This window comes from Nicotiana tabacum, chromosome 4 (genome assembly GCF_000715075.1).
Source record: "Nicotiana tabacum cultivar K326 chromosome 4, ASM71507v2, whole genome shotgun sequence".
Lineage (NCBI taxonomy): Eukaryota > Viridiplantae > Streptophyta > Magnoliopsida > Solanales > Solanaceae > Nicotiana > Nicotiana tabacum.
The window spans coordinates 94,326,022-94,350,888 of record NC_134083.1 but is presented as its reverse complement, the minus strand read 5'-3'; the positions used below and the strand labels follow the sequence as shown (position 1 = coordinate 94,350,888).

At 36.7% G+C, this 24,867-nt stretch overlaps 1 protein-coding gene across 9 annotated transcripts; it reads left to right on the top strand.

Moving 5' to 3' along the window:
* Positions 1–3,212: 3,212 nt before the first annotated feature.
* On the top strand, positions 3,213–23,591 carry LOC107765333 (guanylyl cyclase 1). Of its 9 annotated transcripts, none has more exons than XM_016583969.2 (11): positions 3,213–3,359; positions 4,092–4,167; positions 4,302–4,439; positions 4,642–4,763; positions 6,143–6,254; positions 7,677–7,751; positions 12,491–12,579; positions 12,963–13,027; positions 15,497–15,569; positions 22,490–22,565; positions 23,149–23,591. In XM_016583969.2, the coding sequence occupies exons 2-11, from the start codon at positions 4,099–4,101 to the stop codon at positions 23,188–23,190; spliced, it is 861 nt and encodes a 286-aa protein (XP_016439455.1). In that variant the 5' UTR covers positions 3,213–3,359; positions 4,092–4,098; the 3' UTR covers positions 23,191–23,591. The 9 variants fall into 9 exon arrangements, with proteins under 9 accessions (XP_016439455.1, XP_016439451.1, XP_016439454.1 ...); XM_016583965.2 differs by having other exon boundaries at positions 4,272–4,439; XM_016583968.2 differs by having other exon boundaries at positions 3,214–3,359; positions 4,272–4,439; positions 12,966–13,027.
* The last annotated feature ends 1,276 nt before the right edge of the window (positions 23,592–24,867 follow it).

Genomic DNA, 24,867 nt, shown 5'->3' with positions numbered 1-24,867 from the left:
TGTTTCATCTTTTATACACCAAAAATCTTGACAGTAAATCTTAAGAATCCAAATTATTCACAAGTCACAACAAATCTTAAAGAGAAGATAACATAATTTAATTTATGTAGAGACTAACAAAAATCAAGAAGGAAATGTGAAGGATAGAAAGCAAAAAATCTATAAACATTGATGCTTCGAGTTTTTTCCCGCAGACGGAGAGGGTAATCCACGACTCAGCCATACCTACATAGAGCAAAATATGGTAGCAGATAAACTAGCTCATTTTGGAATGGAACTAGCGGGCACCACCATTACCTCTTTGGCAGATCCTCCACACTTCATCTGGCATGAACTTATGAATGATAAGCACGGATGTGGGAGGCTTAGAATGGTTACTCCAAGGACCAACTTTTTGCTGAGTTCCACGCAATCTTTTTGTACTATCACTGGCGTGCCTTCCACAAGTTATGCCTCTACAAATGACTTACCCATGCAGGATGACCAACATTGATGAAGCGGTATCACGTGACACCACTTGGTTAAGGTAGATCCACCCTTGCATTTATTAACCCTTGAGGGGTCGTTTGGTACGCGGGATAAGGTGTGTGATTAAATTTACACCATTTATCCCAGGATAAATTTAGACCGTCAACCAAATATGTTATAAATTTAATTTCCGTCTTAATGCAGGGTATCCCACTTTATCCCATTAAACTTGGGATTATATTATCCCACCTCCCAGGTGGGATAAATTAGTCCAGGGATTATTTAGTCCACGTACCAAACGAGAGTGAATACTTCACTCACCCTGTCTGATCAAGTTGGGAAAGTAATACATTCTAGGGCTCGTTTGGTACGAGGGACAAGAGATAATTAATCTCGCAATTAAATTTGAGATGAGTTTGTCCCACGTTTGGTTGAGATAAAATCGTAGTATAATTAATCCCGATTGTAGTATTTTTTTATCCCCATGGGAGGGTGAGATAACTTATTACGGAATAACTAATTTCGAAATAATTAATTATTGTATAACTTATTTCCCAACAAAACGGTCATGAAATAATATATTTGAAATCAAGAACTCAAAAATTTAGACCCCACTTTACCATAGGTCTCCTTTGAAACAGAGATTTGGTATCAGTAGGCAGGGCTATGGAATGAGTGTTTAGCGAGCGATACCCGCCGCAGCCCGCATGCAAATCTCCAACTTGACATGAAGGAAATTAGAAACGTCACGTTTATTACACTTACAAAAGGCTCCAATTAAATGCAGGCGGTTTGGTTTGCCATTACGCAATTCAGCCAATGGTTTCCAACTTCCATACACTTTTCATATGCAAGTCTCACGTGAAAAATATTAAATATGGATACCTGGAAAGGAATAACAAACTGAAATAACATTCATGGGAGCTACTTAATTATTTGTTAGTATTTGTAATGTTTATATTCTGTGTTTGCTTTGTCTAATTCCTTGTATCATACAACTGGTGGTTGACCTAACGATATCTGCAGAGTTGCATCATAATTAAGATATTGGGAGGCGCACCGACTTTCATCTATTGTGAGAAAAACTCTTCTACGTGTCTAATAAGTAATGAGAATTGAAATAAATAAGAAAAAGTACGTAATTTTGGAATTCCTTGTTAAAATAACATAAACATGTTTAAGGTGTCCTATGGATAGCTTTAAAAACGGCTTGATATATATAGAGAAATTAAGATAAATTTAGATACTCGTGATCATAAATCTAATGGTCTAGCAGTTAATAAAGTAACTGAAAATTTTAAGTATTACAATTCACGGTCAAGCTAAGTAAAAACAAAAAGCACTAAAGTTTTCTTCATTTCTAAACTTTGGTCAGCATAATTATCTGATATTACTAATATCGTATCGGAAGAATCAAAATAATGAGCAAGCAATATTCAAGAATACCCTAAATTCAAATGTTGATGGAATAAAGAAGAAATATATTCTTAATTTTCTTGGAATATCCAAATAAGACTGACGAGGTACATTATCTATCCCATTTTGTATGTCCCTATTTCTACGTGATGATTGAGGAGCTAAGCACATTTTCTTTGACTACAAATTTATGAATATTGAAAAATAAAAAATCATGATTTATCGTATTATATGGTCTCAAACTTTGTAAATTTAATTTCAAAGAAATTAAGAATCAGTGTGGGATTCACGCAAGTATTGAAAGTTTGAGGGTGAGTTTGGTACGAAGAAAAATATTTTTCAATTTTTTCATGTTTGGTTGGTTACTCGTGAATTTATTTTCCTTCAATTGGAGGAAAATATTTTCCCTATCAAAAGGAATGAAAATATTTTCCAAAATTCTTTTTCAACCTTCTCCATCATATTCCTCATCCCCGCCAACCCACTCCCAAACCACCCCTACCCCACCCCACCCTCGCCCATCACCCACCCTAAATAGAAATATTGTTAAGAGTACTTTCTTTTCATATTGTAAATACAATTCTTTTTTTATTTCAACAAAATGAGTATATTCTTTTCATAACGTATAAAAAATATTTTCTTTCATTCCAACAAAACGAATAATTTTTTTCATGATGTAGGAAAAGTATTTTCTTTCATTTCAACAAAACGAGCATTTTCTTTTCATGATTTGAAAAGGTATTTTTTTTATTTCAATAAACTAAGTATTTTCTTTCGTTTTCTTTTCATGATATAGAAAAAGTATTTTCTTTCATTCAATAAAATAGGTAATTTCTTTTCATGTTGTAGAAATGATACTTTTTTTTTCAATAAAAAAGTATTTTCTTTTAGTCATGAAGCTCAAATTTCAACGTTGTTCTTGTGTGAAAGAGTAAAGTAGCACATTAGTTCCTTTGGGTTTGTGTGAATTTTGAAAAGAATAATTAAATTCTCGAAAGAAATAGATTCCTGGATAGGGCGAGGGTAGGGGGAGGGAAGGAGTACAAGAAACATGAAGATTTTGGGAAAGGTAGGTTGAAGAGAGTAGCATAAAAAATTATTTTTCTAAAAATATTTTGTACTCCCTAATCAAATACTAGAAAATATTTTTCGAAAATTTTTTTCCACTCGCCAATCAAACAAAGAAAAATAAGTGATAAAATCACTCATTTTCCATGAAAACGTTTTCCATAATATTTTCCTTTCGTACCAAACACACCGTGGGTTAGAGAATATGAAGCTTAGCTGAGGGTGATTATTAAGGGAGAATTTATCATGTTTTATTGTTAATTAAGTCTTTGCACTGTAAGAGAAATAACACGTGGGACCCAGAAGCGCTCAACAAATGGAATGTTAAGAAAGGCCGAGCAAAGGAAAGAGAGAAAAAAAGAAAATCGCCAAAGAAAGACGCAGAAGAAGAAGACCCGCACCTTTTCGTCAGTTCTTTTCCCCTTTCTTTCTCTAAAGTTTTTTTTTCCTGTTTTGACTTCTAATCAAAGGTTTTTCTTCTTTCTAGCTTTTCTGTTTGATGCATTTGTTGAATTTGAATTATCCGGTTTGGACCACAGCTGAATTTTGTACCTCTTTAATCTTAGGATTTTGTAAGACTAGTGAAATGCAGACAATTTTATTTGATCTGATTATGTGATTGGAATTCTGTGAAATTGGTATATATATCCGAAAATAGGAGCTCCAAAGGGTTTGTCGGTTAATGCGTTTTTGGTTGTTAATTTTGCGAACTATTTGAGGCAGTTTTCCAGAGGAGGTAACTGATGAATTCTATTTAAAATTGCATTTTTTTTATTAACATGATGGCGGTGTCCCGGTCAGCTTGTGATAACTAATGTATAGACAGGTCAGCCTGTGATAACTAATGTATAGACAGATGAGAGTAAATTGCTTAACTTTTTTGCCTCTACTGGGATTTAATATTGCATCTCCATGAATTATGTTTTCCTATACATAAATGTATGTTCCTGTAACTATTAAATGCTTAGTGCCATTAATTTAAGTGATGCCTGCATTTTTGGTGCCATTTGTGTATGCAACCAACTTGTGGATGTGGATATCATAATGACATTTGTTACCGTGAAAAGTATTCTATAAACTATTATGTTGCTACCTGAAGCGCGGATATCTGAACTAATGTGCAGTATTTCTGGTTCCAGACCCTGAATGCTTTCTGAATGTTGCTGCATCCTCCTCCAATCTCATATTAGAAGTATATCGGATAAGACACAACAGGTAAAGAATTGAGGTTTTCCATATGTAACAATTCGTAATTTGGTACTTAAGGTTTATGGTTTGGAATTCAATGTTTAGCAACTTCATCAGTCTACTGATCGCAGATGTGGCCTTTATATGTTCTCTTGAATAAGTTTTCAAGGACAGAAGAAGAATACTCTCAAGGATCTGGAAGGGATCGTTTAAGCTTGGTAGAGTCCTTCCTTTGTAAACGATCAGTTGGCACAAACAAATGCCACAATACAGCCCTCTCATGTTCGTACTTTTGTGAAGTGAGTCCATTTGCTCTATTCACAACTCTATCATTTGCTTTTTGGGAACTTTTTTGAAGTCTTTTGCTAATTTAAAATTTTGAATGTTGGCTAATATGTGTAGATAAATGTTTGTGTAATCTATATTTTTAGCAAGTGGCTTCTTGATATATGCTCAATTGTTTGTCTAGTCTTAACAATCAGTCTGTGCTTGTCACTATAGGTTCCACATATTAACCAGTTACATTCATGGGACTGTGGTCTTGCTTGTGTTTTAATGGTTTTGAGGACTCTCGGTATGGATTATGATATGCAAGAACTTGAAGAGCTTTGCTGCACTACAAGGTACGTCTTTTAAAAGCTTTCAAAATTTACTCCTTGTTCTATAAGTACTTCTTTTGCTCTGTTGTGAGGATAAATATCACATTTAACTTCTACTTCATTCATCCTTTTCTTTTAGTTGTTTTAATCTAATTGCTTATTGGGGAATTCCCCCTTTGCATCTCTGCAATACTAAGTTAATTTGAGTCTGCATTACTTAAAAGCCCATAATTGTATATCATGTATTTTTTGATGTCTTACCTCAGTTGATGCTATGTTATTTTATTAGACCTTTACTTTTTACATGTTTCTCCATGTGTTTGGATCTTCAGAAGGATTAAATAACTGTCATTTTGGTGCTATATGTAACGAGTCAATATATTTGGACCTAGAGGTGATTGGGGCAATATAGGCTATTCCTATAAATGGGTGATCGCTATATTGATGTACATAATAATGAGATCCTATGATAAACTGCAAAGCATGATAAAAGGAAGTACACACTTCCCCTCCTACTATGAAAACTAAAGCATGAAGCACTGATTGGTGGCATCACCCGTGCTATGGAAGAAATGCTTCTTTCCAAGGAAGATTGAATCAAATCTTCTAGATTTACTTTTCAGACATGTTTCACCTATTTCCGACGCTAGATTAATCCTTTTAGATGATTGAACAAAGCCTTCAATGCTAGAGAAAGAGAGAACTTCCAGTCTTGCCCTCTTACATCTTCTTTCTTTTTTGAAGTCTCTGCATCAGTTCTTAGTTTTCTTGTAATGTTAAACTACGAACATGATTAGCCTTTTCCATTTCATTCTGGTGATATTCTCATTCTGGAAGATCTTGCCGATAATTCTATGGGAAAATTGTCCCTTTATGCTTTAAAGCAGGTAGTCGGATTTTGACTTTGCAGGATTATTAAGAGAAGCAAAATTATACTATTCATGGAGAAACATGTGGCATATTTGTGGACATTGCAAAAAAAGATAAAATTGAATTGACTAGATTAAAGGTGGTTCAAAAAAAAAATATTTGTGGTATATTATCGACTTCAACTTGTTTGGGACTAAGGCGTAATTGTTGTTGGTAATTTGAAATTTTAAACTTCCCATTTAACAATCCACAAAGAGAAAGTAAGACCAGCGCTCTAGGACTCAGGGAGTAATTGGCCACTGGTATGTTTACATTCGAAATTAAGACTCGCTGTTTTAGACGTAACAACCCATGATACTGTCACACCCCAGAACTGTAAATTATTGTTTTTTCATTTAGTGCACCTCATGTCTGACATTTGGGTTCCTTGCTGGATAGCTTGAGTTCAAATGAAACATTCATTCACTTACCTCTTATATGAATGAGATAAAATGCTTCACAAAGTTTATTGACGTTGTTCTTAATCCTTGCAGTATTTGGACTGTTGATCTGGCATATTTGTTGCAGAAATTTTCTGTCAACTTTTCCTACTTTACAGTCACATTAGGAGCAAATCCAAGTTTTTGCGTGGAGACATTTTACAAGGTGGAGTATTTATGGATGATTTTATGCACTTAGAATTGCTTACATTTTTTGCTGCTCTTCACTGGAAGGCTGTAAGAAATGAAATGAGTAACTGGAAAAATATAACTGAGGATAATACCTATATACATCAGCAATTTGACATTGTATGTATTTTTTATTTTTTTTTAAAGATTCAGTAGCATATTCATCTGATGTGTTTATGTGTTCAACTGCTGTTACCATATCAAATGTCTGTGACATAACATACGAAATTGGTTCGTTGTGAAGAAAACATATAAAATGTATTTAGTGTGAACTGTGAAGAGCATCACATCAACTTCTCTTTATCACTCTTGAATAGAACTTTCAGGGGATAAAATAACCTGTTAGAGTTTGCTCTCATTGTGATTTTCACTTTTGCAAGTATTTCAAGCTTCAAAATATGCATGATGTAATTGCACCCAAGGGTGTGGCTCAGTGGTCAATAAAGGGGGTTGAGAACCATGAGGTCCCAGGTTCAAATCCCATCGGTAGAAAAAACACTAGGGTGTCATTTGGTTGGAAACAAGTTATCCCAGGATTAAATATTCCAAGATTAGTTATCCCGGGATAAGTTATCCCACCCTTTCATAGGGATAAAAAAATACTACAATCCCGGGATTAATTATACCGTGATTTTGTTCCAACCAAATATGGGATAAACTCATCTCAAATTTTATCCCGGGATTAATTATCCCTTATCCCTCGTACCAAACGAGCCCTAGGTGATTTCTTCTGTCTAAGCCTTGGTGGATAGAGTTACCTGGTACCTGTTGTTGGTGGGAGGTAGCAGGTGTCTGGTGGAATTAGTCAAGATGCGTGCAAGTTGGCCTGAACAACGGTTATTAAAAAAAAAATATGTATGATGTAACCATCGCATTCCATTTTGATATCATTTATCAAAGTGCGCATTTGCTTATTACTTACTACCTCCGTTTCAATTTATGTGAACCCATTTGACTGGGCACGGAGTTTAAGAAAAGAGAGAAGACTTTTGAACTTGTGGTGTAAAATGAGGCACATATATTTTGTGTGGCTATAAATCATTGCATAAAGGTAAATTGTTTCCAAATAAGGAAAGAGGTCATTCTTTTTGGCACAGACTAAAAAGGAAATAGGTTCACATAAATTGAAACGGAGGGAGTATTAGGTATTGTACCTTTTTATATCAATATTAACATATACTATGAAGATCAATGTGCTCCTTGTGTTTTAGTCTTTGTATATTTAATATTATCAGTATGCTGATTGTATAAGAGAAGCAGGATCTCAGGGTAACTAAAAACATGATAAACGTATAGAGAACGTACAGTTCTACACGCTGTTGGTTTCATTCTAATCTGAGAAATTTACTTTGTCATTCTTCTCCTGTCTTTGTGATGCTGATCAGATTGCACTTTGCAGGAGCAATTGTCTAATGATCTGGTCCGAGTTGATATGCTATTCCAAAAGGCACGTGATGCTGGTATTAATATAGAGGTACAACCCACTCAGTTATATCCAGTCTTATAATAAATACGTTGCTATGTTATTAGTCAGGGCATAAGTATTTCTCGTCATCAGAACTAGATCTTTGCTTATGACAAGAGTTGTGATTTGGAGTCTTATCCAATTAATTCTTCAACGATAGCTCATCTACTGCTTTCACTGTTTAACCTTCTGTTTTGTTTTGTAAGGCTACCTCTAATGTCTAGCTACCATGTTAACGATCTTCGCTTCCAAAGCTTAAACAAAGTGCAGTAGAGAGAAAAGGTGCGTCATGGCTTCTAAAGCCATTCATTGCTAGATCAATGACAAAGATTGATGGAAGGAAAGGGCTTCATGCATGAACTGGTTTTCTCCAAATATAGTCTTCAAGGCTTTAGCAAATTCATCATTATATAAAAGGTAGCTGGTGTTACTGTCTTAATGGGATATGTTTCACATGAAAACACAAATGGAAGAAAACAAAAATTACAAAGTGCAGTAGATGACATGTTGTTTTTACCTCCAGATTGCGTAGCAGCATCAGTATCTGGTGTAAAGAGTAAAGGATGTTCTTTTTGTTCATTGTTGCTTGGAAACCTAAGTCTAATTGTTCAACTAGTTAGAGTTGGGACTGAAGCACATGATAGTAGTTGGTAGATTAACTAATTGACCTCCTGCTTTGAGGCTTAATCCATTGAATTTGACCTCAAAACATTCTAAATCTGTTTCATGTCATATTATTTGGTGAGTAGGGCAATTCAGATGTACCACCTTCTCAGTGATTTGATGGTCGCTGAAAGGGGCTTCTTCCGCTTTTGGTGGAAATAGGAGGAAAACTACAATGTACACCCTTGATACTAGCTTCCTCCTCTAAGTTCCGTCCAAAAGAATAGTGAATAAGAAAACATTGAATTGTCATCAGATTTGCTTGGTAGCCTACACGATAACTTGATCACATTTCCGTTAGCTTGAACTTCTTTGACTGATCGGGTCTTGCATATAACTTATGAAAAGTGGCCCTGAAAGTGCTTTATCATGTATGTGTTGTTTGACAATAAATTTTTTTCCCTTCATTTTTCATATCACTGCATCACACGAAATGAGGAAAGTAGGTCCTCGTCTTACTTTTTATACATAGTATACATTGATTTTAATAAAGTGTTAGCAATATTCCGCCCGCAGGTTGCCACCACCCTCCATCGATCTGCTTTTTTCAAATTTAGCATTGGGGTGGAAAGGAATATAAATACAAATTTATTGTCCTAGCTGGTTGTACCTATGCATCTTGCCAAAGCTTGAGCTTCTCATGTTACTTTGGGATCTCTTTTTCTGCTTACCCTCCTCTATTGTTGTTTGGAGGATAGTTTATTCTCCAAATTCGAGGAGGCCTACCAAATTTGGGAGAAAGTCTCTCAGTCTTTATTGAGTCATTCACCTAGTCCAAGGAAGTGAGGATTGATACATAGGTCATCCCCTATAGAGGAAGCTTCAAGTATCTTGGGTCAATAATCCAAGGAAATGGGGAGGTCGACAATGATGTCACACATTGTATTGGAGTGGGGTGGATGAACTGGAGGTTTGTATCCGATGTCCTATGTGATAAGAATGTGCCACCGCGACTTAAAGATAAGTTTTATAGAATGGTTGTTAGACCAACTATGTTGTATGGGGCAGAGTGTTGGCCAATCAAGAATTCACACGTCCAGAAGATGAATATAAATATAATAGAAATGAGGATGCTTAGATGGATGTGTAGGCACGCTAGGAGAGATAAGATTAGGAACGAAGATATATAGGAAGGTGGGAGTGACCTCAGTGGTGGACAAGATGTGGGAAGCGAGGCTGAGATAGTTCGGGCATGTAAAGAGGAGTACAGATGTCCCAGTGAGGACGTGCGAGAGGTTGGCAGTGATAGGTCTAAGGAGAGGTAGAGATAGACCAATGATGAATTGGGGAGGCGTGATTAGACATGCCATGACACATCTCCAGCTCACCGAGGACATGACCTTAGGTAGAAAAGCATGGAGGTCGAGGATAAGGTAGAGGGTTAGTAGGTAGTAGAGTAATTTCTCTCTTTCCTGTGGGAGAGCATGTTCTAGGTTAGAACACCTTATCTACTCCTTCTCCTACTTATCAGTATCATTATTATTCTATTATTATTTTATTTATCAATTGTATTATTACTGTTGTTTCTTTTACTTGCGTTATCTTTACTATTTTTGCTGTCAGTACTTTCTTTTATACAATATTTTCACCATAGGTTTTTTTACTCTTGTAATTTTCAAACCTGTTTTGAAAACGCTTTTCTTCGGCCGATGGTCTATCGGAAACTGTCTCTCTACCTAATACAAGGTAAGAGTAAGGTCTGCGTACGCCCACCCTCCCCATACCCCACTTGTGGGATCACACTGTTGTTGTTACCTAATCCTCTTTGCTTCTTCCATCCATCTTATTTATATTTAATTTCATCTATGACATCAAGGTAAACTGTAAAAACATGGAAAGATTCTTCTCTATCCAAGAGGCTTAAGAAGAATTGATGAAAAGAAAATGGATTTTAGGATATTAAAGATTCCTGAAACAATGAGGAGAAAGGGCACAATTTAATCTTTTTTATTTTATTTTATTTTATTTAAACAGTTCAATCTTTGTGGCTGAGATTACTTTGTTCCTAGGAGTTTCTCAGACTGCTTTCTATTGGTTCTACACAGAGGAAAAAAAGTTATATTTATTTGCTCTATAACATATTTTTAACTTGTTCAACACATGGTGGCTATTAATATATTACTAATGAATCATAAAAAAGATAAGTGTCTACACTCTCTCACATCTCAGATTAATTCACTTGACTGACTATTGACACTATTTTCTGTCAGCTATTACTCTCCAAAGTGGAAATATTGAGAACTGTGAACTTTGACCAGCTGTTAAGTTGGGATGTAAGTGTGTAAGATAGTTTTGGTTTTGAATATTGGGATGAGAACTCATAAATGGAGCTTTACTAGAGAGGGAGATCAGTAGGATGAGCCTAGTGGAACAGGAGACAACTTCCAAACAAAATGGAGAGTTGGTGAGAGTTTAACCTGATAAAACTGGCAAGTGGGGTAGGTAAAATACACTGATTATAGTGCCTTCTCTAGGGGAGGCAAGAAGGGTTTAAGCGATTGTTGCTTTAGGTGAGAATGGAAGTATAATGCTCCTTTTGGGAAAAGAAAGGAGCGGTTCAGAATAATAACTTAATTTGTGTTTATAATCCAATATTATTAAGCCTGATCATCTATCAGCTCGTCCAATAGACAGGATGGTTTTAGGAAGTGGCTAAGCTCCTTTCACTCATTATGATCAATTAATAGGGTTACTGTTCCTCGTTAAGGTTATATGTTCTATCATAGATTTCTGGCTTTCTCATGCTCCATACTTCTTTTTTAAGGTAAGATAAAGGGCCATGCATGGTGGGCTAGAGCTTTCAATTGTAATCTTTTTGGCCTGACCAAGAAATCCTATTTCCTCCGAATTGCAGGGCATCTTTCCCGAAAGAGTTTTTTGCTCTTCCATGTGATTTTGTTTTGATAACCATAAGACCTTTCTTCAATTTCATATAAACTTTAAATATAATGTGTGTTGGAGAAAGATGCGATCAGTTAAAAATATAACATAGTTAATGTTTACGATCGGATCATATTTATGAGGAGTGCCGTAACTATGGAAGAGGAAGAGTGAAGAATAATATATGATTTGCAGGATAAAGTTTGTGTAAGGTGGTACTTATCAAGAAATTGTTTTTGGCAAAGTGATGGATCGTGGGTTGCTCTAGTGGTGAGCACCCTCCACTTCCAACCAAGAGGTTGTGAGTTCGAGTCACCCCAAGAGCAAGGTGGGGAGTTCTCTTGGAGGGAGGAAGCCGGGGGTCTATCGGAAACAGTCTCTCTATCCCAGGGTAGGGGTAAGGTCTGCGTACACACTACCCTCCCCAGACCCCACTAGTGGGATTATACTGGGTTGTTGTTGTTGTTGATGGATCGCGGGTTTCTGTAGGTAGTAGTACGTCCTGCTCTCTATCATCAAGGTTAGGATAGGGTCCTGTTGAGGTTATTCTTAATGAGCCTCTGCATCATAACTCCAGACCACGAGCCTTAGAATTGTGGCAATGCAACGGAGCCCTGCTAGGTTTGTTTCTAGCCCAACGATTTTGGTATCTACACCCAGGATAGGAGGTATATTTTTTCAATGTCTACACATATATATGGTATATGTATCGATAGATGTGTTAGTAGAAGAGGAATCTTTTGCATGGTTATGACCAGAGTTCCCTCTAGTATGGGCCTTGTAGTTGAACTGGTGGACTGAGGATCCGTTTATGGTGGAACTTTGACGAATTAGTTGGACCACTCATGGAGCTAACGGATGGCATGGAGTACATCAGTGATTGGTTCTTCCTTGGGTTGGCCAAATCTTGGAAATTTTTGGTTCCAGGGTGTGGTATGTACCTCAAATAGATTTTGGCATTAGTTAGTTATTTGAACTGGGAATGACCATGCATTGCAGCTTAGCTGACCCTCCTACTACAAATGCCTAAGCTTGTTTATCTATCTGCCTTGGCTCCTCTTAAATTGTTTGGAAAAGAATTGTGAAGCGTCGACTTGTCATTTTGAATTTTGCAGGCCTTATTTCTCTCATTCGTGTGAGAAACTGAATTCAGCATATTATATACATCTCTGAAGTTATCGTACAAACACATCCTCTTTTTACAGTGCAGATCAATTAGCAGTGAAGAGATTTCTTCATTGATCATGTCTGGGAAATTCATCGTGATTGCTTTAGTTGACCAGTACAAGTTAAGGTAGAGTCTTCTGCTTATACATTTTTATCTTTTTTCTCCTTAAATTCACCACCGCCCTACCTCACCCTCCAGAGAAGATTACACCGGAAATGAGAGTTCTCTTTAGCGTATATTGTCCCCAATGAGGGTAATAGGAGCCCGTTTGGATTGGCTTATTTTAAGTGCTTTTAAGCCATTTTGTAGTGTTTGGATAAAGTAAAAAAGTGCTTTTAAGCACTTGTTTTTAAGCTAAAATGACCAAAAAAAAGTCGAAAGCCAAAAGCTAGAATTCCTAACTTATGGCTTATGCTTAAAAGCCACTTAAAATAAGCCCATCCAAACGGGCTCTAAGTGTTTAAGTTCTGCTTCAAGGCCCTTATTGTACTTCTGTTTCTCTTTTTTAGCAGTCACTCTTGGCTGGAAGATATTGGTATATCAGACTTCTGCAATGACAGCCCAGGCTATACGGGTGAGAAGCATCTTCGTGTAGTTTTTTTTGTACGTGTTTGTGCGTAAGCTTTTCATGTAGAGTGAGCTATATTTTGTATTTTTAGAAGTCAAAATAGTTCATTAATGTCACACCAAATCGTTGTCACTGTCCAATGTTTTTTTTTATTACCAAAAAAACCAAGCAACCGCTTATACAATATCAAATATCCTTTTTACACGAAAAGCAAGTGAAACAAAAAGGAACTCTTTATTCTTCACCATGGACTTTCCATTCCTAACCTTCAAAATCCTTTATATTTCTTTTCTCACCGTAGTCCATATCTACCAAAAACATTAAACCACAAAAGGGAGAAACTCTCTACAACTCCTTCCTCGCAACCAATCTCTTCATTCTCCACCAACTTAGGCTGCATCTTGTCTTGGAGACATCAAATATAAGATACACCAAGGGCCATAGTTTATGGCAAAGCAATGCAGAGCAGTATATGGGCCTCATCATCGCCATTGTTCTTGAACAAACAACACCAACTAAATATTATCCTCCTATAGTTGCCCGTCATTAGGATTGTATACCGTGCTGTGCCTCACATGAAGAAAGCCACCTGTTTTGTGCCTTCTATTTTCTTTTTCAGTTTTCACACTAACCTTGGTTTCCCTTGATGAATTGACAGTAATAATAAGACTTAAAAGAGAGCTGATTTGATAAGTACACCCTCTAAATAATGCAGTCATCTTCCAAAATTAGTATAGTTGTAGATTTTTGAAAAGAAATCCTAAAAGATATATCCTACATCACATGACACCCATCTCTCGTAAGGGGATCAGCTACTGTGTCCTTCATGGCAGGGGTGATCAAAGTAGAGGACAAAAGTTGTCTTTAAAGTTGAGCACTAAAGATCCAACCAAAAGCGAACCAATTGTCATTCCAAGTGTGAAGCCATTAAATCTAAATAGCTTACTCCATTCCTTCATAATACATCTCCAAAGACTCATTCTGTATGATGTTGTGACCTTCTACAGTAACCACGCATTCATTGGAATTGCCTTTCTCCATCATGCTTCTTCCTTGGTAAGAAAATCTTGCCAACCATTTCCCTGAAAGTGATTGGTTGAAGATGTATAATCTACAAATGTTCAAGCTGCCAAAATCTAGGTGAGCAGACTTATCCCAACCCACAAATAATTCCTCTCAACATTTGTTCCTTCCCACAAGAATTTCCTCGTTGCCTTATAATTTCTTTTACTATCGGAAGTTGGATGGGGAACAAAAACTAGGTAAATGAAATGCTAGGGAGTGGATTTTGTTTAGGGTGACTCTTCCTTGTTTGACAAATACTGCATTTTCATCTCTCCAATCTTCTAGATTACAGGATGTTGGAGTTCACCATCTTTGATTCTTCCTCCCAAAGACAATCCTTAATTTTTAGTGGAAAGATGACCACCCTGCATCCACGTATCATGGTGATCTCACGAGGATTTTGTACCTCCCCAGACCAAAACTAATTCGATCACATCTCGTTGATCCGTAGGGAAAAAAACAGCCTCCAATCACACCGATGTTCTGAATAAGAGTTGGATCGATCACCTTTGCGGTTCACATAAAATCAGTGTATCTCTATATTGTACATCTACAAAATCAGTGTAGCTCTATACACATAACATTAGTGTATCTTATACTTATGCTTATATGATATTAAAACTAGGCTAACATTGGAAAATAAATGTTCTTGAAAGGTCATCTCTAAACACGTGTTTTGATGAATATCATAAATTACATGGCCAAGCAGGGGCGGACCTAGAGCATTGACTACGGGTTCCCGGGAACCCAGTAACTTTTGCGTAGACCCTGTATTTATATTAAGAAATTCACTAAATATTTGTAAATATCTAACTGTGAACCCAGATATTATTGCATATTAATTTGAAATTACGGTAGGAACCCATAAGTCTCAAATCCTGGATCCGCCTCTGTGGCCAAGTACATACACATATATTTCAAGATTATTATGGGATTATCTTTAAAAATAAAGTCATAAATAGAAGGTGTTAGAAATATTGTCGAAACATGGAAATTTATTTCCAAAATGATCTGGTATTTGTTGGAGTTTATTTACTTTACTACCAGTTCATTGATGGAGCATTGCTTTTTAGAAAGATAAATCAGAATGTTCTCCTATTATTTGTGACATAGATCTGCATAGGCGGGAAATTAACATTTTTCCTGTAAATTTTGATTTCTGGAGTTTAAAAACTCTGTATAGAGTGGAACATGTTGCTAGTGCTTCTTCGACAGATTGTTTACGACTTTACATACTCCATCCTTTTTGTTCACTAAACTGAAATATGGGCTTCGACACTGGTGTTTGTTGGCTTATGGTTTTAGATCAATTTGTGAAAGAATAGTGCATTAAAGTGGTTTATATCTGAAAAAGGATCTCCTCCCTTTTGTTACATAATCATAATCTTTTTCTTAATCATGTCTACGCAGGTCACTATGTTGTCATCTGTGGATATGATGCTGATACAGATGAGTTTGAGATTCGTGATCCTGCCAGTTCAAGGTTTGTCTTTGTTGATCTTCAATACATTCATAAAGAACATTCAAAAGAGAGGAGAAAGCTTATAACAGGCCTTTCCTGATAGAACTTGGCAACACTTATTTATGATGACTCATTTTACCTATAATGCACAATATAAGAGATTTTACTGGAGATCCATCAGCTATGAGAACTTACTGTAAAGTACCGCATCACGATTAAGATAGCTTACTGGTTTTGCAAGCTACGATTAGGAGTCTTACGGTTCATCATCTTGTTTTCGTTGAGCAAACAAAGGTTCGATTTCTTTGTTTTATGTTTTTTGTTCTCATGTGAGATGCACATGAGCAAATCCAATTAACTCTAACATGAGTTTTGAGGTGTTCCATTAGTTTTAGGGTTGTCGACTGAAAGTCTCCACTTTTTGCATACATTAACAACTATTTATATTAAGGGGTATATGTATCAAGGACCAAAATGGTCTAACCCCTATAACTTAAGGGACCATTTGGGCTTTTTCTTTTCCTTTGTAATCTCTATTCATGGAAGACTTTTGACCACTAGCACATTTTCTTCAATTTGTCAAACAATTTCCTTTCGGCAGGTATTGGGTAGGTTACGACCCAAGCCTGTCTGTCAAGGTATTGTCTGCTTTGGTTCGACCCCTCTGAGCCTTAGGCTTTTGGGCTCACGCTTTTGTCCGCTTAGGCTTTAACTCAAAAGACGCCTCAACAGTTTAATCCTGAACTTGCCCTTATGTGGCCCCTATTAACCCTCCCATTCCGATGTGGGATTTTCCTGAGGCAAGTTTCACAACGAACATACTTTCCAGCTTACTGCCAGCGGTCCGTGGGTTGTTACAGCCTTGATCGATATGAAAAAGATGGGCTCAAGCTCCCAATCTATACAAGGGGCTTGGGCTCGAAAGCCGTTCTTACTCAACAAGCACCTTTCTTAGTATGGTTGCTTGTTTTGCACAAGGAACCAATGATTGCTCATGTTCCTAGACTTTGGACGTATGATGAGGTGAGTGATTGAGGTTACTACTCTAGAGTGGAGAAACATTAGCATTTCACCAAAATGGAATATGGGATATTAAGGCCATGATCACTGATTGGACAATAAGATGGATCAATAAGTTAAACCAAAATGGATAGGAAAAGGGGAGAAATGTTGTGTTTCAACTAGAAGTAATCTAGAGAAGAGGGTGGATGCACTGTCCTCTTTTGGTCCTTTTCCATTATAGCTTATCTAATTATACAGCAGCCTTAAGGAATCCTCATAAGCTTATTATATAACGACTATGATGGAAATGACACTAGTAGAAAACTTCGTGATGAGTGGCCAGAGAAGCATCGATGCACTGATTTTAGCTACTATGCATTGTACCAAAGTGTCATACTCATTCGGGATTGATTTAGAAGGGGTGAGGAGGTATATGAGAAGACAAAAAAGGAGAAAAGATTGGGAGAATGCGTAAAGATGAATGCCGTATGATGGAGTCTTTTATAGGCATACTTTACAATGTGTATATTACATTTATCCGATGTGAGACACTAGTATGTGCACTGTTACTTCTGTACATATTTAACTTTGTTTAAGTCTAGCTATCTTCATCCTCAAGGGGTATGTATATGTATGTCGTATGTATCAAAGTTTGTTTCAACCTACATATATAGTTCATGGATTAGCAACGAACTTAGTTAGTACGTAAGCAAGTTAGTCCTCTGACTTTACTGACTTAGTGATTGTGTCTCTATGACAAAACGACTGTCATTTCTATATGCTTGGTTCTCTTGAAAAATACTGGATTAGATGCAATACTAAGTGCAGTTTGATTATTATACATAGTTGTCTGATTAATCTGCGCAAACTTTAATTCTCAGAGTAGGTATTTCATCCATATGAGTTCATCAGGTTAATCGTACTGGCCCTATATTTGCTTTGAATTGCAACCACATATTGTATCATGTTCTTTCAGGACATTGAATTTCTTCCTATCAAACAAGAGTATCTAGAGCTGGAGTGTTTATTACTTATTAGAAAGTCACCCTGCCTGTCTATATCTGTATAGGTGACATTTTCCAGTCTGTATCTGTATAATCAACTATCTGCTCATTCCTCTATCGTCGTAGAGCAGTCCTTCTCTGTGAACTTTTCATTTACAGAAGGATACAAGCCACTACATCTACTGATCGACACGCTAATGAATTGATCACATGGAGATCCATAAATTGACTTACAAAACTCCCAAAATGGCAATGTCCGGTCAGATCACTGTAAGATAGTTTAACTTGCTAACTCATCACCTATATATCCAAGATCATTAATTAAGAGGCTTGCCTCACCTAGTAGAAAATTAACATTTAGAACCATGAGTATTGGTCCGAGGACATGGCTCTGGATAGGAAGGAGTGGAGGTCGAGCATTAGGGTTGTTCCGGGGGCGGGGCTGGCCTGTTGTTGTTTCGCTGTGGGTTGTTAGTGGTTTATGTAGTTTCCTCACTATTTTCTATGGTAGTATTGTTGTTTATAGTTATTGCTTTTACATCTATTTTTCTATTTCTTATGATGTTAATATTTTTTATCTTCTATTGCTGTCACTGACCTATTGTCTATTGTTTATTTTTCTTTTTCTCGAGCCGAGGGTCTTTCGGAAACAGCCTCTCTACCCCTCTGGGGGTAGGGGTAAGGTCTGCGTACACTCTACCCTCCCCAGACCCCACTTGTGGAATTATACTGGGTTGTTGTTGTTGTAGAACCATGAGTATTGGTAGGCTCTACAATCAGCCATTTCAATCTCCTCAAGGACATCGATAGTATACTTGCCTTTTGAAATGGGCATTATGATGCCCGATCTGCATGGGCAGCCTCAATTCTCAGAACATACTGAAAACTTAAGCTGAAGCTGATACGGGAAACTAATATCTGAAACTGAAAAGAGAAAGCTGAGTCTGAAATATTGGTCTAAATGTGCTGAAGAGACTTTACTTTAATAATGCTCTCTCAATCACTACCTGTTATCAGCATAATAAATGCACATCCACAGCAGGATGCTAATAGAACACAGCATGATCAGTTTCACAAGTGATGTCAAACTCTTGAACTTTGCTAATTATCAAGTTATGTTAATGGTTCAGACTGTATAACGACTGACATAATTGGCAGACTAGACCCCTAGAGTCTCTCTAAGCATCAGAAATTGATGGTTTCTCTATAAATACTTCATTCTGAAGAAATATTCTTGATGTCAAATTGATGAAGAGGCTTATTGCAAACAACAGTCAATGATATTTATGATAATCCATCTTAATATATTAGGATACTTTTGGCAATCAAAACATGTTTTAAGCTGATCAATTTGACCATTGATAAATGATAACTCAAAAGATATATGATAGGACCATTTAATTTAGGCCTTTTCCTAAACTAAATGGCAAGTCTGGAAAGGATGAAAAAGTGCTGTGAACTTGGTGTTCAATAGATTTACACAAAAGGCTATATAGTTATGCATCAACATTCCCGTACTTTACACCATACTGTACATAAATATCTGGAGCTTCTTGGTAAGATATCCGTGAACACCATGCCCTCTGCACCACAATTCGATAGATAAATACCATTATCAATAGTTAACCCTCCAATTAAGGTGTTATGTGGTAATCATATGACTCGTATTACCAAATTTCATTTTCTTGGAACCAATATTGCCAAATCTTAATGATTTCATTGTTGGGATTAAAGATAAACGGTAAATTCAACTAGAGAAGGAGCCGCAAATTGCAAGAAGAATTATCAAGGGTTGAAAAAGAGACTGAATATATTACCAGAAATTGACTAGTCATCAGAAACTTTCTGGAGAGTAGTCAAAAAATTCGTAAGCACATGGTAGGGTCGCAGGCTATTCTGATTTGGAGGGTGCTAGAAAATTGGACAGGATGTGGTTATATGATGAAAAGTGAAAACACAGCCGGAAAGTTCAACCCACAAGTTCAGAATCTCAACATAACGCCTTTTTTTTTTTAAGCTTCATCTGGATTGCATATCAACATGTTGGAAAGTGTAATATACCTGGTCAATGAAGTCCCAAATCTAGAAGAACTTGCAGAGATTCTCAGCTGCAACATCGTTTCATTTCCCTCCACCTATCTCGGTCTACATCTTGGAGCTAAATTCAAGTCAACAGGGATCTGGAGTGGCATAATTGAGAAATTTGAGAAGAGACTTGGGACATGGCAAATGCAATATTTAACCATGGGAGGTAGACTGACATTAATCAATAATGTACTTGACAGCATCCCAACATACTACGTGACTCTTTTTCCTATGCATAGTTCAGTTCTCGAGCAGCTGGACAAAATGAGAAGGACTTTCCTGTGGTAGGGTAACAGCCAAGATCACTAATTCCACCTTGTAAAGTGGAGCAGATGCACTAAACCTAAGGCAATTGGGGGGTTTTAGGTGTAAGAGATCTAAAGCTTCATAACAAAAGCATGCTTCTTAAAAGGCTTTGGAGGTTGGACAATGAGAATCTGGCTGCTGGAAAGAGGTCATCACTGCCAAGTATGGAGCTCAGAACAACTGGTGCACTAAGAGGCTTACATCATCACATGGCACTGGTCTTTGGAAGCACTGGGATGAGTTCTTCGAAAACATCTCTTACAAGGTTGTAAATGGAGCAAAAGGTGAAGTTCTGGAAAGACATAAGGCTGGGGAACATTGTACTTAAAGAATCATTTCTAGCAGTTGCCTCAATTTCATGCAATCGTGACTCCACTATTGCTGATAATAAAGAGGGGAACAAATGGAATATCACTTTAAGAAGGAGCCTGCAAGATTGGGAGTGTGGTGATTTTCTGAACTTATTAGCTTTGATTGAAGGCCATAATGTTACAGATTCATGTTCAAACAAGAATTTTATGGGGCAGCTCTAGTAAAGGCATGTACACAGTTAAAGCTGGTTATAAACATCTATGCTCTCAAAATGGAATGATCGAAAATTGGCCTTGGAAACTCATTTGGAGGACTAGACTTCCCACTAAGGTGATCTGTTTTGCCTGGACAGCTTTAACGGGTGCATGTCTGATACAAGATAATCTTTGCAAAATGAGCTTTCCGATGGTTAACAAATGATACATATGCCAGAGAAATATGGAGTCCATCAACCATCTTTTCCTTCACTACACAGTTGCAATAGAACTTTAGAGCTTTTCCTTTCTATTTTGGACTGAGTTGGGTGCAGCCTCAGTCAATAAAAGATGCTATGAGTACTGGAGCTTTTGCAGAGTTGATAAAGCCATCAAAGAGTCTGGAGGATGGTCCCAGCTTTTAACTTTTGGTGTTTATGGAATGAGAGGAACCACAGATGTTTTGATGGAATTTTGACTCCAACACACTTTGAAGGCTATTTGTTTAGTCAGCCTTTACAGCTAGAATTTCCTTACTCCTGTAGATTACCCAATCAATTTGTTGGATTTTGTTAGCTCCCTGAACTTAGCTTAGCCAACATTGTACTGGAGCTAGCACTATTGTTTTTTGTAACTACTAAGCATCTTCTTGATGCCTTTAAATGCTATCACTCTTCATCAAAAAAATACAGCCGGAAAGTTCTTGGATCTTCATCAGACTAGGTTCTAGCCACCGGAATAAACTAGGAGAAAGATAGGTCTAATTGAAATAACAAGTCGTTCCCAGATGTGTTGCAATTGTGATCATAAGTTGGTTGAAAGGTCTCATAGTCGCAGATGCATGGCGGTGCACGAAGGTGAGGTGCAGTACCTTCTAGTGGCATGTAAGAGCATGTGAGAACTACTACAATAGCGGGGCTTCTTGGGTTAGGTTTGCACGAGGATTTAGAGTCAAAGGTGGTTCCGATTTATGCACAACACTCGAAGAATGTGTCAATCTTGGACAAATAAGACAGTCATTGTAAAAAGTGCTTGAAAACGATTTTTATTCTACCCAACATGCTGGTGATTTCTCGGAAATAGATTCATCACCAATGCTCTAATACCATGTGAGAAATAAGAGAAAAGAGGATGAGAAATTGAGACAACGTGTTAAGATAAATGCTTTACGATCCTCTTAAGGAGCATTGCACATTTTATTTATGTCGGTCATTAGTGTATACATTGTACATTTGTATATGTTTAACAAAGTCTAACTATCTAACAAGTTAGCATCTGTCCGACTCCAGAGCATTGCAGAACGCATGAGATGGAACATCTATGGTTCTTCCTACAAGCTATGGTGCTAAGTTTTATTTGATAAGATTAAGTTACTTAAAGATTTGAGAAATATGGGACATTACACTATGCAATTCACAAGAAGTGCATGTGACGTGTGCTTGACTGTCCTGGTAAGTATATTATTTGCCACCACAATCCAGGAGCTTTTTCTGGTTTTGATAACACGATCTAGACTGCATACTTGACTACTTGTAATTCATTTCTCTGGTCAATTAACACGGAGAAAATTCGTACTTGATTTGCTTATGTTGTAGGACAGTGTGTAGAAAGTATTACGTTGACTAATTTGGCATATCCTATAGCTATGAGATCGACCTTTACTATTTGGACTTCCACAATTATGTTTCATCTGGTTTTGGGGAGAGTACTACCTTGACTAATTCGACAAATCATACATCTAAGATCAACCTTTGTCAATTCGAATTATATAATTATGCTTCATCTGGTTTGGGAGTGTTGCATTAGGTTTAAGTACTTCCCTATATGATAAGTTCTACTCTGAAAGCAGTCAGTGATCTTTAATGGACCTGAACATGCGCAAACACACAGACATACACACATGTATATATTAAAATTTTAAAAACTATATATTAATACAAAGTTCGTACTTATTGCCAAATAGTAATGAGTATTAGCGGTATTATGCATAGACTGACGCAAAATCTTGTATTGATGTCTGCCTGAATACCTTATGCAGGAAGCATGAAAAGGTCACCTCAAGGTGTTTAGAAGGGGCCCGCAAATCATTTGGAACTGATGAGGATCTTTTACTGGTAAAGTTATCTATCCTTAGCAACTTTCTTTTCTGCTGATTGAGATGCTTGTTTACTTTGATGACTAGACAGTTAAGTGCCCACTTCATTACGTGCTTGCTTAATCATCTTGCTTGGTATAAGCATGCATTGATCTGAAGCATTAATTATGATGCAATAGAATGGTGTGTTTTTCTGCGAATGCAGGGCACCTTTCTTATGGTTCATTAATGCTGCTACTTTAGAGAGAAGTATACGTTCTGGAACATTAGCTAACCACTTTGGATTTGTTGTTGGATAACAAGATCACAATAGTTACAAAAGCTCTGACCTTATAACTAGAAAGTGTTACAAAAGCCCTAGATGGATTAGTAAACATTATTCTTTTCGTAATGACCATGAATCTACAGTGTCTTCACCTTGACCCTCCTGAGATTGTTGCCCGGGAATCAGTTGTGTAAATGAGAATAATCTATTCCAATGGAAGCTGTTGCATTAAATTTTACATCAGCTAGCTTTGTCTTTTTAATTTTTTTTCTCAGGTCTTTTGAGGAAATTAAGTTACTACAAGTGACATTCTTAATATTTTATATTTCGCATGCAGATCCGTTTACAGAAGGAAGAGACTGAAAGCAGCCCTTTGTGATCGGTTATTGATTTCTGTGTATGAATGATTGTTTCTCTCTGACTTTGCCCTTGCTGCTTATTGCCCATATTGGGTATTCTTTACCTGTATATATATATATTATTATGTACATCAAAGGCTGTAGTATCATGAATTTCGTTTCCTTGTAAATTTTGTATATTCAGGCAATAGTATCATGGTTGTGCACGAGAAGTCGTATCATTGGTACCTCGTGAAATTAATATCAAATCCAGAAGTTACTAATAAATGGTGAAGTTAGTAGTAGTATGAACCTCCTCGTTAGTTACGTAGTGTTCATTTTATTATCCTAATCTCTCGTGCAAAACAAATTGCATCATTGTTCTGATGTGGAAGTATATTCTTGTTTTCGGATGAAGTGGGGAAAGCCCATCTTTATTTTCTGATGGTCTTTGCATTTCGTAACCTGATGTATGTTTCCTTTTGCTATATGCACTTTTAAAATATAAAATAAAAAGGATCTATCCGCTCTTCATTTTTGGCAAAACTGTGAGCACTTTGAGTTGTACCCCTAAATCCTAAATGTATATTCTTTTGTACTTTGCACCAATCTTTTTTCTTCTTTTTTTTTTTCAGATTAGGCTGACATTTCATTTCGTAAAAGAATAGATTGAGTGTTCTTTTACGATAACCCGCCAGATTATGTTGCATTTCATGTCAAAGTTATTTGACTAATTATGACGAGTAAGTTGATTAAATAAAGGTGAAAGCTAATGGTGGTGGCGACTGATAGCGGTTGTGATTAAATATAGCGGGTGGTGCTAGTTGATAGGTGGGGAGCGGCAATAGCGGTTGGTAATGGGTCACAATTGAAGCTATACTCACTTTACAAAAAAAATTGTAAGCCTACCCACTTTACGATTAACTTCAGACTTATCGGGTCTGAAGTTAAAAAAAATTAGTCTGAAGTGAAAAAAATTACACTTTAGATGCACTTAAGGCCAAATAGGTTTGAAGTGCAACCAATGGTTTCATGCACTTAAGGCCAATAAGTCTAAAGTGAAAAAGTTGCACTCCAGACGCACTTAAGGCCAAATAGGTCTGAAGTGCAACTAATGGTTTCATGCACTTAAAGTTAATAAGTCTGAAGTGAAAAAATTGCACTTCATATGCACTTAAGGCCAAATAGGTCTGAAGTGCAACTAACGTTTTCATGCACTTAGGTCGAATATGCTTGAAGTGTAAATTGCCCAGAAACAAAAATTTATTTTTCGAATTTTAACAATCCAATATACGATTTAACACATAAATCTACTCAAAATGAGCTCAAATTTGAAACATAACCTTCAAATATCATCAATAACAAACCCCAATCATCAATTTGTCAAAACAACAATAAATCTAACGAACCCATTTTGCAATTAAGAAAAAGAAGAAGAAGAAGAAGAAGAAGAAGCTCTACGCAATAGTAAAAATTAAAGCGACACAACATCTCACCACTGTAAATCTTCATAAATTACCTTAAAATATGTTCACAAACATCATATAAAATCATTGTCACCCGAAGAAGAAGAAGAAGAAAAAGGCCTGAAATTGTTTAAACTTTGGGTACTAGTTAAAAAAAAAATTAAAAAATGGGTATAGGTTAAATGAGGACGACCAAATAGGGCGCCTCGTACAATTTTTACGTGAAAATGGATGGGGTGGTGCTGAAATGCC

Bases quoted from the DNA above. Each gene is read 5' to 3' on its own strand.
- LOC107765333 (XM_016583965.2), top strand. From the start codon at position 4,099: ATGCTTTCTGAATGTTGCTGCATCCTCCTCCAATCTCATATTAGAAGT. The intron at 7,752-12,490 runs GTACAACCCACT...CTCTTTTTACAG, and splicing joins ATGCTGGTATTAATATAGAG to TGCAGATCAATTAGCAGTGA. The intron at 12,580-12,962 runs GTAGAGTCTTCT...TCTCTTTTTTAG, and splicing joins GTTGACCAGTACAAGTTAAG to CAGTCACTCTTGGCTGGAAG.